Here is an 18,940-nt window from a genome sequence, read left to right as displayed (position 1 = left end):
ACTCAGGTTCAAAACTTCTGAAATGCTGCAAAAGTTGTTTTGTTGTAAAAACTAATTCACAGTAGAAAGCAAACATCACAGACATTACGTGATCATTAAAAAGTTAGGTGCAGCTGTGATAGTGGCCCAGTTGTTATCAGATACCAAATACAGTATCCAACAGAACTACGACTAAGTGGTAAAAGTAAACAAAAAGGATGTGTGACGCATTCTTTGAAGAACAAATGAGTAACAGTTTGTTTCTGGATGGCTTGTGTTTCGAATTTTAGTTTTTTAGAGCAACAAGTCACCATAGCTAATGTTAGCATGTTTGATTACCAAACTACATCCATAAACTACAAACAGGTACACATACCTGCTGATTGTTGCTAAGAGACTAAGAAAACAGACTGATTCAGTGCTTAAACAACAAACTGTTTGTCTGCTTGTTTCATTAAAAATGCTACAAAATGCAATAAGAGCACAAACAATGTGGACAGATGTAACAGGTCGTGCCTGGCTGCACCTTCGCACAGACAGAGTTCCTGTAAAAGAGGAAACTTTCATTAAAAGCTGTGAAGCTGTGGCCACGAGAGGAACTGCAGCTACTGGCCCTTCATTGTCTTCATTTTTCAGTGCTGGAAGTTTAAACGAAGAACCGATAACAAAGGCTATAAAAGGTTTTTAATGACACAAGTATTACAAATATTTAAAAACAGGATGGATCACCTTTACAGACCATCAAAGCTGTGCTCTTCTAGTGTAGCACAAACTGCACATTTTTGTAATATTAGCGAGAGGTGCCTTTGTTTTTAGATTCTGTTCTCCAAGTTATGAGTTACAAAGAAATGGAATTGTTCCTCTGGCTGCATATTTGTTCTGACACCAGCCACTGAACATCACCTTGTGTCCGTTAGAGGGCGACACCGAGGCGCAGAGGGGCCGGCCCAGAGCCAGTCCCAGGCAGGCTGTAGTGCCACTCAGCCGGGTACAGCAGACAGACACAGAGAACGGCTGGTGGAAGGAGGAAGGCTCCTCATGACGCCGGGTTTTACCGGGAACTGAAAAAACCATCTACCTGCTTTGGAAGGAGGAAATTTACGAGAACAGAATGCTTCGTGTTTGGATGCTGATGGTGGCGGTGCAGGTAAATATGTCTCTTTTTTTTAACCGCGAACGAACTGCGGTGGGATTTTCGCCGCAGCAGAGCAGAGTGATGCTGGTTAGAGGAGACAGAGAGGAGCGCTCTGCGCAGATGGGAGGACAATACAGTTGAACTAGAAAACACTTCCATCCGCGTCGTTTGTCCTCATGTGATCAGTGCTATTCTCACCAAAGAGCCGCTTAGATTCACTCAGCCTGCTGGGAGGAAACGTTGCTGGTCCCGGTCAGGAGCGACGCAGTCGCTGCGTAACGGTCCGTGTGTCGGTGAAAGCTGCGGGTTTCAGCTCGGATGCTGCTGGTGTGAAGACTCCCGAGTCAGGAGCCTCTTTATCATCCGTCCCTGCATCCTCGGTGACAGGCGGCTGTCCGTCGCCCTGTTCCTGCTGCTCATTGTGACACCTGCCCGAATACCACGCGTTACTTTTATTCAGCTGTAATCCAGTTTAGCCTGACTGGATCTGTGTCACATAGCGCCGATCTCCATTAAAAAAAAAGATGGCAGTTTGATTTGTCCTCTCACGCCCAAACGTAACGCTGGAGCCAGAGTCGTGTCTGAGCCGCGGCTCGGTCCACAGTGCAGGCTGCATCCACGCCTGTGCTCTCGCCCTGTGTTGTGTTCCGTGTGCATCCTGAGGCGCAGTCATGCTAACCTTTAATGCTGTTTCTGTGCTGTCACTTGGCCTGTGGGAACACTGAGCTGATGTGCAGTGTTACAGCAGGAGTCCGTGTAACATCCACAGTCCTGTGATTCAGTATCAAGCTTAACTTTTTAAATCACCGCTCCAGTGTTGTGTTGTTTCATACGCTACAGTTTACATAGTGTTTTATTGCTGCTGACCAGGCTGTCCTTTGTTTTACGCGTAATGACATTTTCCATCCATTTCAGCAGCGACGCTGAAAAATCTGTGGTTTTTATTTAATACACTCAGAAAAATAAAAGTATAAGCGTGGAAGATTTTTTTTAACTGTGGCATGCTTTGAAAATGTTATGGATCATTTGTATTAAAGCAGCAAAGCTCTGCCACAGGCGAGGCTCCATGTGGGCTGAAAGAAGCACACAAATGCACCTTCAGCAAGATTTAATGAAGGCAAAAAAAAGACAAGGCGATCCTTTCTGTGTGGGAAAAAATCAATGAAGAAGACAGTGCTGTGCCAAAGGGTCAAAGGTTGGGTCCTAAAATAAGCCCATCACCAATGCCTCTCTCTCAAAAAAGCAAGGTCAGCACTCTCCGGGGCTTACCTCCAATCCTCTACAAGCCTTTGATTGGTCTGCCTTTGTTACCTAGTAGGTACAATTTGTAGCTGTTATCAAGGCTTTGATCATGTAGCTGAAGGTGCTGCTGATGATAGGGTTAATGATTCAGTGATACGTCACTGTAGAGGGTTAACGGGCTTGTAGATAATGCAGTTATTTGTAGATAAAACAGTTAACAGCATTAGGCAGAACATCATCTCAGTTTGTGGAGATAATGAGCCCCCTGTTCCCCGCAGCCTTTAGTTACACCAGGAGGAAGAAATGTTTGCAAGTTGATTAGGGTTTGATTTTATCTGTGGTGTCACAAACGCTATCCATCCTTGTGATAATGCCCCTCTGTGTGCTGACCTTTCCTCCTGAGGGGGGCTCTGCTAAATTATTGTCATTTGTGAATCCTGTGCTTTGTGATTAAAATGACGCAGATTAATTTTGCTGCGGGCAAAGCTTTAAACGCTTGACTCACTGAGAACTTTGAAGTGATGGCGAGCTTCATATTTAAATATATAAATAGGCTCATAATCGACAAACAAACGAGGGGAAGGACCGGACGTGTTAGACTTTCTGCATTCATCGAGGATAACGAAGCACCGCATCAACTCCTCTTTAATCAGAGGTGTATCTTTTGCACCAGCTGTGTTTACATGAACAGGTTTGTGCTCAGATGTGCATGGGAAGCTGACTCACTGACAGCAGGCCGAGTGATGCTTTTGGGTGGAAAGTGCATCCCCACGTTAGGCTTAAAGATTTGTAGAGGAAAAAAGTCAAATATGCAGCATCTGTTTATTGTATGGAAATGTCACCTTTGATATATTTTAGCTGCTGAAATAGTGAGTGAGTAATGTCAGGTGTTAAGGAGATGCGGCTTTTCAGCAGTGGATGTTTAGTCCTCTTTCCCAGAAATCAGTGGGTGATGCGTTTGGTTGGAGTAGCTGGGTTTCCACTGCACGCTGTTCAGTCAGTCAGCTGACAATAAATCTGAGCCTCTTGCAGGCATTTAGTTTATTTCTGATATTTTATTAAAAAACAAGACGGCTGATAATAAACTCCAGCCACGAGCTGAACGGTTAATGAAAATAAGCCACGTCTGTCAGTGTTGGACTCTATTTTTTTATTTCACCTTTATTTACACAGTAAATCTTATTGAGACACGAGGTATCATTGTTTAATAGCAACCTGCCGAGTGGGTGTGTGTGTGTGTGTGGGTGTGTGTGTGTGGGGGGGCAAAACAGACTATAAGGAATCAGAGGAGACCAACAGGAGATATGTGAAATATCCAGAGCTACAGTTTACAGTTTTGATCATATGTATTTGTCAGATTTTTGTCAGATTTGAAGGTGCCAAAGTCTGGAGTTGCTTAAGTGGCCACTTGGGGCAGGCTCCACAGTGAGTGAGTCCCTGCAGACTTCCATGTTAAACTGGACAGTTTAACGCTGCTAAAATGATGCACAGCTGGCACAAAAGAACTTTCGGTTTTAAAAATGAATTTTCTTTTGTATAATAAATATACAGTGGTTGGAATATTTCTCTTATACTTGGAAAGACTTAAAGTTGTGGGCGTGGCTTCTTTGACTGAACAGTGTGCTGCTGACATGTAGTTCGATTTCCTTCAGTCTGGTCATCGCTGCTTTTGTGCTTTGTTAGCGCTCGCTGGCAGTTTTTTAATTATTATTTGTAAAATAATGTTGCTTGGCGTGTGGCACAGCCAGCCCAGAAGTTTGTGCTGCACTCTGATTATATTATTGTATTAGTCTGTTGCTCAGCACTGGTTAGCGGGCATCTGTGCCGGAACATTGGACCCGTGCAGTTTATGGTGCATGCAGCTCGCTAATGAAGCTAGCATAGCCCGATACATTAGCACTCCACCCGCTCAGCTGGTCACTGCTGGCGTCGAAAAACCAACATGGCAGCAGCCAAAACATTTAGGCTTCAAAATGCAGAGTTGGGCTCCGGCCGTCTGTTATATAAAATCGATGGTCTCGTCTGAAAATATGTTTCTGTGGCACAAACAGCCTTCAGTGGAGATTTATCGTGGAATAAACCAAGATTTCTAGAGACTGCAGAGTGGACTGTGGACAGAGAAGTTTAGAAACAAAGCTAATGCAGATAACTGTGAAAAATGCTGAGTACTGGCCCAGATTATCAGTCAGGTTGTTAATTGCTTGAACACTCGTCTCATTGATGGACCGCTCTGTTCTTAAATGATCTTCAGTGTCAGCTCCAATTAGTAAAGACCGCTCAGCTCTCAGCACGACCTGATTCCTTTTTTCTCTCTGCTTTTGATCATAATATTTCTGTCAATGATAATATAATCTGTACCAGGTGAGATTACCTGCCATCATCAGCAGATCATCCTCCACGTGAAGGTGATGAGTTGCATTAAGTGATTACATCCTTGACTCTGATAAAGAGGTCAGGTGGGCGGTGGTCCTGGCGGGTTTCAGAGGGCTGTAATGAGAACAGCTTCAGGTTTACAGCGTGTCTGTTTGCTGAGCTACTTCAGTTTTTCACTCCCTTGATGACACTTCCCAGAATGACAGCATCATCCACCAGCATTAGAACATAAAGTCATTTCAGAAAGCTCTCCTCTCCTCGTGCTGCCTTGTCACATACCTGCTGTGGCTGTAATTACTGTACGCTGCATCCCAAACAATGAGTTGTGACATGAAGGGCTTAATCAGTAAAGTCTGCGAAAGCAATGTGACACAACAGATCTGTCAGATATTAAATAAGGATTCTTACTGAGCGTGCGTTCACCATTAATCTGAGTGCCTCCTCTGTGTATGCATTGATTGCTTTATGTATTTAATAGCTGTCAGTTTAAGATTCCAACAATGTCATGAAGCTGTTTGCTGTCACAATGTTTCATTTAAAAATGAAAACGGTTACAAAACTGGAAAAGTTTTAGATTTTTTTGATGAATTGTTGCTGATTACTTTTCTGCTGTTAGACTGATTGGTTGATTCAAGGTCAAGTTGATTTTTTTTACCCACAAGAGGCAATTTTGTCGCACTGCAGGCAGTAAATAAAATAATCATCAACAATCGACACACTAAAAATATGGGATTGCATCAGGTTTCTGAAAAGGCCAAAAGCAGGAGGGACAAATCAGTTCTTAAATCTGTTGGTCCTGCATCTTGGAGGATTACATCTGTGACCAGATGGATTCAGCAGACTGAAAGAGGACTGACCAGGATCAGCAGGGTCTGATTGGGCCTTCTTTGTGGCTTCAGTGTTGCTGCACATTCAACCAACTGCCTCTTTGAAGGGAAGCGAGTCAAGGCAAGAAAGAAACGAATGCTGGTCTTTGCATCAGAGTTTCTTTCTTACATTAACAGCAACATCAATTTAAAATCATATTTTAGAACTAAAACTGTGCAGCTGTGCATCCAAATCACTTAGCAGCATACAGTATGTTACCCCCCACCCCCTCCTTTTCCTTCTGGTAATCCATTCAGAGCCAAGCAGAGGCATGCTTCATCTCATGCTATGTTTGGGCTCCTGGTTGTGTTTGGTTTATGACCAAAATAATCCCAAAAAGGGAAATGTAGTATTTTTGCATCAGATTCCTGTGGGGACGTCTGAACATGTTGCACTCTGTCCATTTACAGTCTAACTGCCTCTGTAAATAAGAGACGTTCCCGTGGTGTAGACACATTTATGTAGACCGTGGTCACCCAGCACTGGATCCTGGTTAGTTTTACAGCGTTTGAAGAGACACACAATGACAAAACTATCTGTGTGCTTCATGATGTGTCCATAAAGGCTCCATCACTCAATTGTATGTAAAACAAAAGTGGTGAAAGGACTCATCTCTGGGGAAGAAGAAGGAGCATCAGATAAACTGTATTGACTTTTACCTTTTGTGCCAAGTAAAAAATCAACTCCCCGACATATCGATACCACCGCAGAGGTGTGGATGCTTAGACGCGAGCTTGGACAGTTAAAAGCATTCGTACACAGTTCTCCCCTCCACTCACTGAGCAACCTGCCTCCTGTGGAAGCAAACTGCAACGGACCACATTTTGTTTGAATTGCACAGAAAGACTCATTTATAGTCCTTTCAGGTGAGCCATGCATGACATCAACCACCTCCACAACAGCAAAGAAACAAAGAGGACTGAAGGGTCTGTGCTTGCTGGTTAGAGGGGACAGAACTTTCAAACATAGGAGCGATCACCCAGCAGGAAATGGATCACCGGGAATTATAAGGAAAAAAGGGGAAAAATGGAGATCAGCCCCTCTGTCCTGGAATGGCCTCTTTCCAGTTTTTCTCCGCTGCACGTTTTGCCTGATCTCTTAATGTGACCACTGAATCCCACACTGCACTCTGCAGAAACACAGCATCAGAAACACATGTGTACTTCCTCCTTACTTATGCTAATAAGGGAACAGATAAAGGCCAGCCTGCTAAACCCCCAGCTCTTCCAAACATGGCAGGATGGGCAGCGAGGACGCGAGAGTTTAAAGTTTTTGGGTTAAGTGGAAGCGAATCACAGCACCCTGTTGGCTTTATTCCTTTAATCACAGAAGAAGCCACACAACAGATGCTTTTCTCTGTGCAGGACTGGGAGTGTGTGTGTGTCTGTGTGTCAGTGTGTATGTGGGACACGAGGTGGAGGGGGGGGTCACATTGGGCCAACGCTCAAACAACAGGAGAGACAAAAGTCTAGACGCTAATTATCATCAAAATTAATTGACCCAGTTGTCTGTTGCGCTTCATAGTGATTAATAAAGCTCTCTTGGCTTGGGCCGGTGCTGCGCTGGGTTTATTTTCCCTCTGACGCACGGCTCTTCTTCTGTGCCTCCACATCGCAAGACAAGCAAAACAAACCCCAATAAGTAAATGTGGGAAATGAGATAATTGGTCTGTGCTAATTACGTTTCTCTTTGCTGTTTTCTATCCTTATATTCATGCTTAACAACTCTTCTGAAACAAATTGGTGTCTGTCATTTTCATGAACGACCACAGATTTGTGAAAAAGAGAAGTCATTTTAAAACGGCTGTGATTTCCTCCTGGGTCGGTTTGAATCAGGTCGATAATGCTTTGTAGAAAAACATCCTTTTGCCTGGTCGAAGGGGTAAAAAGATGCAATCTAAAATGCAAACAGCTCTTTTTATTCTCTTTTCCCTCCTCCTCTTTAGGCGGTGGTTGTGGTTGGAGAGGCCGAGCAATCGTTGTCAAGCAAGCAGGGGTCGTTGCCATGCACGAGGGGGTTTACACAGGAGGAATACATCATCGAGATGGAACCAGAGCTGGCGAAGGGACAGGCTGTCTGCAACGGTCAGTGCTCGTGCGCGCACACACACACACACACACACACACACACACACACACAGACTCGGGACAACTCCAGTAATAATCCCCTGCTGTTGGGTGGGGGTTGCTTAAGAGTCCTGCTGATATTTGAACCATAATGGAGCTTGGAGAGGACTGACCTTTGCAAAGACTGAGTGTGGATTAGACTGATATACTGAGCCGATATGGGCCTCCTGTTGAGGTGGATGTGTGTGCCCCAGTCTGGCTTAATCTGATTTCAGCATTGTGATGAAACTCGACTGTGACTCGAGCATTCAATGGATTTTTGTTGATGTTTTTAATGTAAAACCATCACTGAATGTTTCGGTCTTCTTCTTCTGGTTTTGGAAAAACTCTTGGGAGGAGGTGGTGGTCTCACCCCGAACCCACAGTTCCACAGCTTTAAGCCAGAGGAAAAGATTAAGCTAAATGTTGGTTTAAATGTTGTTGTTGCTACTTTGGATTTGGTGCTCTCCTGTTGGAAATCCCACCGGCCTCGTGCCACGCTCTAAACATAAGAAAGTGGACGATTTTTGTTTTTTGGTAGACTTGAGCTCATGAGCTGCAACTTCAGCCAGTTGAGCACATAGTGGGAAAAATATTTAATCTGTTATCTTTAATCTGCTATCAACCAACTGCTGAAAGCTAAAGCAGTGGTCAGTGGGTCAGCCAAGAGGTTTGGAACAAGCACATGTTAAGAAAATCCTGTGATTTCTTTCACTGAATGTTACTTTCTGGCTTTCAGGCAGGTTTTCTGTCCATTTTCTGTAACATGTTTTTCACTTTCACGTTGTACCTGCAGTCCTTTCAAACCATGCTGTATAAGTCAACCTGTAGTTTATACACAAAGATGGGTTGCACGGCCTGGTGTTGTTTACCTGATCAAGCAGAATAAATGAGCGTGCTGCTCATCTGTGCTGTGTGTGGCAGAGCGGTTGGAGCGATCTGTATTGACTGAGCCCCGGGGTATCAGCAGCAGGTTGGTCAATAAGCACAGGATAGCAGCAGGGCTGTGAGACGGTGCTGTGTGTGGCCTCCAGGAGTGATATGGAGCTGCTTTGCATATATCTGTATTTTCTTTCAAACAGAGCATTAGTAACTCTGTAACCTCTTTGTTTATTTTATGTATGTTAACCTGAATTTAACAGAAGATTAAAGGCAAACATGCTGCAGCTACTTGGATACGGTTTCAATCATGTTCTGCTGGGTTCGAGGTCGATCAATATTCAAACTGGAGCTTGATCTCTGCTCGCATGTTTGTCTCTGTTTTATAAAAGCTCGTTTTAGAAACTGGGAGAAATACTCCACACATATGTCCAGTCGGCCAGCCGGTCTGCTTATTCTATGCATACAGGATGATGCCTGTATGCCTGTAATTTAGCATTTTAGTGCAGTGAGAAGTGTAAGAGTTGTGTTTGAGTGCGATAGTGTTGTTTGACTTATGGCACATATAGTTCAGCTCTGATGAGGGTGGTGTCTGAGCTCAGAGAGGAGCTGATCTGTGGGATGTAAAAGTGTCATCTGGCTTTGTGTTGCAGAGATGCTCTTCAGCCTGAGAGAGAAAACTGTGGACAGTGCAGCACTCGCTGTGAAAGTAGGAAACAGCTCAGAGAGAGACTTTCCTCTGCTGGAAATAAATCAGTGTCCATTGTGTTACAGCGAGTCTGAAACAGAGCAGAGCAGCCAGGCAGCAGGCAAAAGCCCAACAATAACACAGCTTTGAGGTGGTTATGCATGTGTATGTGTGAGTGTATATGAGTGGGAATGTGTGAGGGAGTGTGCGACTACATGTTTGTGTGCTTCGGTGGACACGTGTGGGCTCTGTGAAGTGTAACGAGGCGAGAGCGAGTGAAGCCGACAGAGCTGTTGCAGAAACAAGAAGAGCGCGCATTTCAGCGTGTCCTCCTGTGATGATGTGCAGGTGAGGGGGCGGGGCTGGAGGGTCAGCAGACAAATCAGGAGGCTGTGTTTTTAGACAGTGTAACAAACACTAATTGCTACTTTGTATGCAGCCGTGGCTCCAGAGATGAATGAAGATCTGTGTCGGTCCTCCAGCAAAAACTCCAAAAAAGTGTTTCTTTCACATGAAATCTAGAAATAAATTGAGGAAATAAAAGTTTAAATATGCTGCGCTGTAATGATGTCAGCGCCCTAATCGCCAAGTAATATTGCTTTTTTCACTTCTCATATTTATAACAGGTCAGTGGCCTTTGCTTTAGTTGTGTCAGGCTTTCTTTATACTTAGTCCCGCTCAGCCTGCCTCTCTACATGCCAGTGTGTGATCATAACAATCCTCTGTGCTAGTTTCTTTCAGTGATCTGTAGTCAGCCTGGTTTATCTGCTAAAATTATATTTCTATACTCAGATTGGACATAAGTCTTAGTTTTGGTAGGTGCAACCCAAACAGACTGAACTGCACTGGTTTAGTCTCTCCAACAGCTCCGTGTGTGTGATGAGCAGCTTCTGCTGCTGCCATGTTAAAGTCTGATTTCCTGGCAACTGGAAAAAACTGTGGTTGTGGCGACGATCGTCTCCCAGTGGGTGACAGCCTGTGTTCAAACAGTTATTATTGAATATAATTATTCTTATTATTGTATTAGATCGTTTTGTGTTTGGGTTTGTAATGTTAAATCACTGATTTGAAGAAAGGTTTCATTAATTATTAAATATCAGAGACAACGCTACCTGCTGACATAACTACTGTCCCAGTTTGTTAGACACAAAGGTGGCAGCCTATCAGAGCATGAGGTCAGTGATCAGCCAAAGACAGCAGCGTTTACATTTGATTGTTTTCAAAAACACTATTTTACATTTTCTGCCCTTAATTACTGAAAGTCCTGAATACAATATTTGGAGCATTTCGCTGTGGTGCTGATGAAAGGCACCACTGAGCTGTGTGGAGGGCATCTTTGCTGGATAAAAAGTGATGGCTCTGGGTGCTTTTAATTATTTAATTGGAGCAGAGGAAGACTGAATGATTAATGAGGAGATGGAGGCGAGAGACATAATAAAGAGCCAGACAAATGAAGTGTCTGAGGGAAGGTTAGAAAGAGAAAGGGGTGAGAGGTAAAGATTAAAAGCAGAGACACGGAGCAGGGAGTACGACGGGATCCTGTGCCTTTGGTTTAACTAACAGACTTCCCCCAAAATAAAACCTACAGCTCAGTGAACGACAGCTACAATCACACATTTGCTTCGAATTTTGACTTTGTGATGTTCCTCAAAGGATGGCTTTGACTGAAGCTGGGCAAAGTGTGAGGAGAAAGAAAAGATTTCTTTCTTTTTTAATTTCTTTGTAAAAGTTTGACTTGTAAAATTAAATCGTGCTTCCTAAACCAAGTTTCAGGTAACGAGGTGGAAAAAACAACACATTTAGTTCTTACAGGAAACAGCAGCGCAGATTTCAGTGGAAAAGAAACAAAAACCCCAAAAATAAGCAGTTACATGTAAAGTTGATTCAGCTGCTGCCAGACCAGCGTGTGAGTCAGTGTGTGTGTGCGTGTGTGTGTGCAATGACTCTCTGCAAAGAAATACATGTTGCGGCTTGGTTTGTGTGGGCTCTCTTCCTGTTTGTCGTCTTATTTGTGTGTGTGTGTGTGTGTGTGTGTGTGTGTGTGTGTGTGTGTGTGTGTGTGTGTGTGTGTGTGTGCTGTGCTTGCATGTACATACAGGCTCTCTGTACATCTGTGAGTCAGGATGAGATCAGTGACTGTCCAGTACTTCCTGTGAAGTGGCTGCCTTGACCTTCCCATTTTTTCTGCCTTCCTCCCTATTAAGGGAGTGAGTTGCAGTCAGTGACACAGCCTCATACAGCGGCTGCTGGTCAGCACCGCCATGCAAAGCTGTGGAAACCCCCATCCCACCATCCACTAAGAAGCGAGCACATTCAGCTCCCACCATCCTCCCTCTCTTTCCCATCTCTTGCTTTCTTTTGCTGTCTTCTTCTTTTCTCTTGTCATGCAGGGGATTGCCCTACTTTATTCCTGCCTCATACATCACTGTCTCCCCTCATAGACGGATTTGGGAATGGCGTTCAAGATTTAAAGTGAAAGCTCCCTCTCTCTCTGCCTCTGAATCCATCCCACTCTCATTTGATTCCTGATCCCGGCATTGTTTTTCCTCTAAGGAGCTTGTTAACGTCTCAGCACTGGGATGTGCTCTTATATGTGTTTGCTTCTGTATCTAACGCCTCGTACTGTTTGTTACCTAAATTGTTCTGTTGCATTTAGTTTGGACCACTCTGGGTTAAAAATGAGCTGTTTGGTTTTGAGCTGGGCTCGTGGACGTTATTGTGATCTTCACTACGTCAGTCGCACTTTCATATAGTTTGTGACTCATGCCTCCCACCATGGATAACATCTTTTATTGCAACAGAATTGTTCCTCATCATAAAGCTGAAAGTCTTTTTGATGCCTAAAAAGCCGAAATTGAGGAGACTTAAAATACTCCACAGATGATGACCTCATCAGAATTAGCATAAATCTTTATTATTGTGAAAATCGATTCAGAGTGACAGATTTATGCTTCAGTTCTAAAGATAACTGGCTACATTAAAGTGAGACACTTGGGTTTTTAATGATTCCAAAGCCTTTCCTGTAATGCCAACATTAAGTTTGTGTAAAGTCTTTTGTGCTCCTCAGCCAATCCTGGGATTGGTTTCAGGGATAATCATGGCAAACTTTAATATGTCTGCTAAAATAAAGGCTGCCTCTTTCTGTACTGAACTCTGTGTAGTTCAGCCCGTCCTGGCCTTGAAGTGTTACACTGCTCTTCATAAAGGGGAGCAATCGTGTTCGTTTGGCTGCGCTAGAGCAGCTTAGCATGATTTACAGTTTAAAATGATCCAGCTTCATTCTGATTGGCTGTCCCCCTATAAACATGTGATTTGAACAGCATGTGGGTGGAGCTTCTGTGCTAAACTGTGTCCCTGATTTTGACCATATTAGGATATTCTCCCTCATTGAAATCCTCCTTTCACAAATATAAGACTAGAAGAAAAACTGCAAAACAGAAAGTGAAACAAAAACCAGAGTTTATATCAGACACACACACTGAGCTCATCATGCTTAATATGAGCATCCATCTACTGTAACAATATATTTATGACGTAAATTAAGACAGTCGGTCCCTTTAATGCTGCCTGGATTGTGTTCCTCTCCTTTTTACATATTTTACTAAAACCTTCAGTAAAAAAAGAAACTAATCATGACTCATATTTAAATGTAATTAAATATTAACACTCACCAGGAATCTAATGCAGCTCAGTTAATCTGTTCTGACATAAATTCTAATGTTACAAAGCTTCTATATTTGCAGATATAGTGTGATAGTGGACTGCACTGCATTCAAATGTCCCTGTTTACATATAAGAGGTTAATGTGTTTTATATATAATTTGCTATTTTGCCCCTTGTATCCGATGTAGGTATGATTGTTCCACATCATTTATTCTTCTCTCAGTGCAAAAGCTTCTGTGTCAGACAGTCAAACTGTTAAATGCATAAAGGGAGCTGCTGACATGGAGGTGGGAGGCTTCTGTCACAGCCAATGAGGAGCAAGGGTCAGCTATGTTGTTGCCAGGGGTCAACGAGGAAGGAGGACGGCCGCTTGTGTCACAGCCAATCAGAGTTTCATTCATGTTCTCAGCAGAGAGGCAAAAACCAATCTGTCCTCTTCCATCATCATCATCATCAATAAGAAATACCTGCACTCAGGGAACAAAATCCCATAAACAGAATAAAGTTTACCTGGGCTGCAGCTGAGCTGATGCAGCTGTTCATGGACCATTTTCTGATGGTACCGCAGAGCTTCAAGGCAAAGAGAGCGTGTTACACGGCACAAAACAAGGGCTACCGAAGGAACGAGAAAGCTGGGGGTTAAATACTGAAAGAATAAACAGGTTCTGTGTCCACCTGACTTTGTAACTTATAACTAAAACCATCATTTGAACGAGCTGTGATGAATTACCTAAAATGTTAAAACCTCGATGATATGAGTGAGGTTGAGTCTTACATGGTTTTAGTTACATCAGTGCACAATGCTGTTACTTGGACACCCTCAGTGCAACTGTATCATTCAGAGTTGTGGGTGTGCTGGATCCTATCCCAGCTATCGTGGAGGATGAGGCGGGGTACGCCTGTAAAGGTCACCCGTCTGTCACAGGGCTGACACCTGTTTACTTTAGAACCTGTGACCAGTCGTACACATCATCCTGGGTTCTTGGCTAGCTCTGCCTTTGCATCGTGTCTGTGCAAATGCAAAGAGCCAACGTTGTGTCAGCAGCAAAATGCATTTGTTTAGGAGCAGTGTTGACTAAATGTAAAGAGTTCCCCTGCTTATACCTGCAGACGTGCTGGAAGCAGCTGTAGGACTAGAGTCTGATTTAGTTCCCAGGGTCGGTGTCAGCGCGTCCTTTCTAATCTTTAGTTTTGACTTGGCTTGACCTTTTTTTGTTTCCTGTTGATGGCTGCTGTGCTGTCAGTCAGCTGTGAGTTTCCCACAGAGATGTGCTGTTCTTGACTGTAAAAGTGCCGTGAGTCCAGTTTCACATTAGTGTACTGCTGGGAGAAAAAGGAAGTGTGCAGTTGATGTTAGCGAGACTGAAAACAGAGACCATTAAAAACATAGTGATGAGTGGATTCAGGGTTTTACTGGATCTCTCGTTATAAATGACACAATAAGCTTGTGAATGAAATTATATTTACTTTGCTATACTACAGAAACACTGTAATTACTATAATATTGTGTAACACACATCTGTGTATGTCTTCCTGCGGTGTCCAAGTTGGACCACTGGAATGCCGAGGCTGTAATTATAACCCAGCAGCCAGGAAACACTGACACACCAGTCTGAGAGGAGCACATCCACAGACTATATGACTCTCATATCACTGAGTTACATACAACTGCTAAAATCTGAAGAAGGTTATTAACCAATCAGGGAGACGTGACAGAGCAGTGTGAACTCCAGCGTGAAGCTGTGAGGGTGTGTCTGTGGTAGATGGAGGTTTGACTGCAGACACTGAACTTTCAAACAGCACGTGGAAAATGAACCGAGATGTTAATGAAAGTGTGCGAACAAACCTCGCTCAAACATTTCTCCCTTTGCCCGCTTAGAGCAGTGAAAGTGTGTTCAGGCTGAGCTGAGGTCATTTCTACTAAACGGTGCACGTTCTTTCTTTATCCTGCTCAAACGTCACAGTTTACTCGCGTCCTTTGTCCTCATCCATCCGTCCCACATCGTGGCTGCAGCCACGATGTGGGACGGAGAGATTTCGCAAGTCTTTCCTCTCCACTGCTGTCAGACTCTACAACAAAGACTTTTGCAGCTGATCAAACCCACACAAACCCACACATGTGCAATAAGGCTGCTATATGTGCAATTCTTTTTCTGACAAAGTTGTACTTCTGTTTTTTCTTACTCAGTTGTATATAGCATTTGTATTCTATTTTATTCTATTGTATATAGTATTTTATTTTATTTTATTTTATTCCATTCCAGTGTTTTCTAATTTCTGCTACATAACTTTGCACTTTTGCTGTAACGAAACAAATTTCCCACCTGTGGGACTAATAAAGGTCATCTTATCTTACCTATAGGGAGCGAAATGTTGTCTCTCTCCCAGTGTCAGAGCTCTTTCAGCTCTGCAGTCAACACCATGTTGTTGTTTCTGTTTCATGTCCATTTGAAAGCTTTGATAAGTGGTTCTGGTCCATTCTTGGTCCTGGTCTCAAGCACCACACTCTGTCTCTCATGTCTTTCTGTAGCGTTTCTCATTTGAGGTATTTTTTGGACTGTGGCAGGATTTTCATTAGAATCCAGGTTTCTGAGCCACAGAGAAGAATAGATTTGACACTGCTGCTGTAGAGCCTGACCCGTCTTATTAAGCATTACTGCTCTGACTTTCAGAAAGGCTGCAGTCTTACAAATGCCCCGTGTGCTTTCCAAGCCTTGTGTACCTCATTCATGCCTACATATCAGTGTCAAACTTATAATTAGGTGGGATATATTTAAAAAATACTGAGAGGTGGAAATCAAGAAGTGAAACAGAGTCTGGGTAATGTTTCTTTCTTCTTTACATTGTGACGTCTTCTAATAACAAAACACTGAAACTTTCATGGCGTACAGTGTTGGGTGTATAGAAACAACACACGAGGATTGTGGTTATAACCACAGAGGAGATGTTCCATATGTGACATATATGTGAGTCACATGATTTGCACACATCAGAGACATCTGAGTCCGTGGCTCCTTGTGAACTTTGCCCCCTGAGATCAAACCCCATCTGTGTCGTGACAAATGCGTGCATGAACAGATTTCCTTGCATTGCTGTTTTTTACTGGAGTTGCATGTTTTTGGGAACATTGAAGACAGCAGATTATTCTTTTCACTCTGCGTTTCTGATCCTGTTCATCGTGACTCACACAAAAATGCTAAAAAGTCTAACAGAGACAGCTCGGGACCACAGACTAACCACAGTGTGCAGACAGAGGGAGGCTCACTTTCTCTACAACATGCTTTGTGTGTGTTAATGTGGAGGAGGAACAGATTCTGGCTCTGGTTCTCATAATAAAGTTTCTATGTTGGACTGACGAAAGCCAGGCACCGAAACTCCCAGCTCCACAGATATGGATGGAATGTGTGCGCTGTGTGGGTGTGTGTTTACTTTGACCGCTATCTATGTGAGGATCCGGGGTTTGCTGATGGGGATGTTGTGGACAGTTTTTTCCTCATAGTCCTTTGAAAGCTGGCATTAGGCATTCAGGTGTGATGGTAAAGACTAGTATGGTAACACAGAGATACCCATGTGTGTGTTTGTGTGCGTGTGTCTACTCCCACGGGTCCTCTTCCAGTTGTGGTTGTTCATGTTCAACTAATTCCTGTCCTCCCATTTGTCGTTCCCTGATTCCTTCCCATCTCCCTCTCCATCTCTGTCTTGCAGCCATTTTCTGCTAAATAAATGATGGCTGCATGCCTGACCTCACATCTGACTAATGAGTGTGTGTGTGTGTGTGTGTGTGTGTGTGTGTGTGTGTGTGTGTGTGTGTGTGTGTGTGTGTGTGTTTCTGAGCAGTGGAGTTGGGGTTGTGCGGATGCCTCGGTCCGAGTGTAGCGGGAGGATGCTGTTAATCTTTGTGATGTTCTGTATTTGCGGCAGAGATTGGAAGATGCCGGCAGCTTAAACGGATCCTCATGGAATCAGAGCAGAACGTCACAGCAGTGAAGTGACTGATGAGAAACGTACTGTAGCTTTGAATGGACCAATCAAAACTGTGTCTGCAGTTTCAGACAAAAAAGGATGAATCCTAAAGAACTGAATAACACGCAGATGTTTAACACCTACAGGATACGCTGGCACAGCGCCCTGTGCCATCTTTAAAGTCTGAAGAATGGATGCTGAAGCAAAGGAGAGGCTGAAACAACAGCAGCAGCAGCACTGAACTGTCAGAGAGAGAGATGGGGGTACCTTGTTGTTGCTTTGACTGTTAGCAGATTGTCATGGTTGCCTGTAGCGACTGAGGCCTCGCAGGTGATTTCACAGCAACTGCTCACAAACTGTGGGGAGACTAATGTTTCCTCATCACTGCTGTTGGCCAAGCAGTTGTCGACTGTTTTCTAGTGTGAATGTGGCTCTATGTGCCTAAGCTAGCTTTCAGGTTTGGTCCCATTTCTGAGGTTGCTATGATTTATTTCACTTTGTGTTAAGTAAACAAAGGATTCTTTATTATAAGCATGGAAAGCGAGGCCCTGACAGCGAACACACAAAGACTGCCTGCTGAGAGTCACCGTGTTGTGTTCTCAGTGTCTTCATTAGTTTGGTGACACCTCAGACTGCAGTGCCAGTCTTAAAGGAAATCAAAGCATCTATTTTACTCATAAATAGCAGTAAAAAAACAAAACACTCGCTCAAGGTTTCTTACATTTTCTTTTTCTGTAGCTTTTAACAGCTTCTCTTGGTCTTCATCAGCAACTGGAGTTTGCTCATTAAGCAACTAAAACACTGCACAGAACCTTGTTCACTAAGGACTGTTAGATGTATTTGCCAGCCAATTAATATCCAGAGTACATGGAATAATTAGTGTGACATGAACATCATTAGTCTTGAAGGATCTGCTGTATTTTGCTGGCTTTTTTCTCTGGTGAGGAACGTGACGCTGTTCCTTGGAAAGCCTAACCCTGTGTGTGTGCGATACACCGGCAGGGAGGAAACACACACTGTTCAGTGCTCCACTGACTCCGCCAACACCTCCCATCACAGCCCAGCGCTGTTTACAGTTCTGCTACATCGGATCTTGACACCAGAAATTTCAGGTGATGCCCAGCAGCAGTTATCACTGTCTAAACAGGTTTTCCTGCTTGTGAGATAAAGATCGTAGACAGACTCACAGATGCATTAGGCTGCAGCCGACAAAGCAAATGACTCAGACCGCACGCTTTGGGTTTTTTATCATGTAATTAGCAAACACCTAATGCTTTATCGGTCATGGTGTTCTGTTTTGGAGCTTGTTAATCTTTGCAACAACTTTAACAATCATTTGATTTTCCTTTGATGTCAAACACAAAGACTAAAATCTGGTGGGTTCAGAGGATTTCCTGTCTGTTCTGTGTTTCATGAATAGTAACTGAATATCTGTGGCTCTGACAGTGTTGCAGTTTTCATTATCTGACGCGTCCATTCTGAGGTGTTTCTGACTGGTGTACCCGAAGCATACAACTGGAAACTGATCAAGCTTCTTGGAGATGAATAAATCAATCCCCACTCTGATCACTCGGAGCTGGGGGTGGTGGTGGGTGGGGGGTTGGGTCAGGACGAAGTGCAGCGTCCAGATCAGCACAGAGCCAATCACAATTAGAACTGTGTGTCTGCTCCAGGCTATACTTATCACTTATCTTCTTATCTCCTACTCTCCTCATTGTTTTCTTGATTAGTTGATTAATTGTTCAGTCAATTAAAAACCACAGAATATTAAAAAACATCCATCACATTTTCTCAGAGTGTCTGATATCTTAAGATGACCCAGAACAGTCCAGAGGTGTTCAGCATATTACTTTTATATCGCAGGAAACTACATCCAGGTTCATTTGCTGGCTTAAATCGCCTCCTCACATGACCGATATCCAATCCAAGTACTGGGTCCAGTGTTTACCTTATAAATGTATGAAATACGTTTTTTGATAAAAACAGATTTATTTCTTAAATTGCTAAAGTTGACGTCGTTAACCAGCAGGAGACAAACTATCAGCG

General features: G+C 43.5%; 1 protein-coding gene across 1 annotated transcript in view; it reads left to right on the top strand.

Annotated features, from left to right (window-relative positions):
* Positions 1-657: 657 nt before the first annotated feature.
* Positions 658-18,940, top strand: part of LOC134642660 (cadherin-2-like) — a 96,211-nt gene continuing 77,928 nt past the window's right edge. The window contains exons 1-2 of the mRNA XM_063494566.1: positions 658-1,126; positions 7,542-7,680. Coding sequence (XP_063350636.1) covers positions 1,091-1,126; positions 7,542-7,680 — 175 coding nt within the window. The 5' untranslated portion in view covers positions 658-1,090. The remainder of the gene's footprint in view (positions 1,127-7,541; positions 7,681-18,940) is intronic.

This window comes from Pelmatolapia mariae, linkage group LG15 (genome assembly GCF_036321145.2).
Source record: "Pelmatolapia mariae isolate MD_Pm_ZW linkage group LG15, Pm_UMD_F_2, whole genome shotgun sequence".
NCBI classification, from domain to species: Eukaryota; Metazoa; Chordata; class Actinopteri; order Cichliformes; family Cichlidae; genus Pelmatolapia; species Pelmatolapia mariae.
This window is presented reverse-complemented; position numbering and strand designations above follow the sequence as displayed.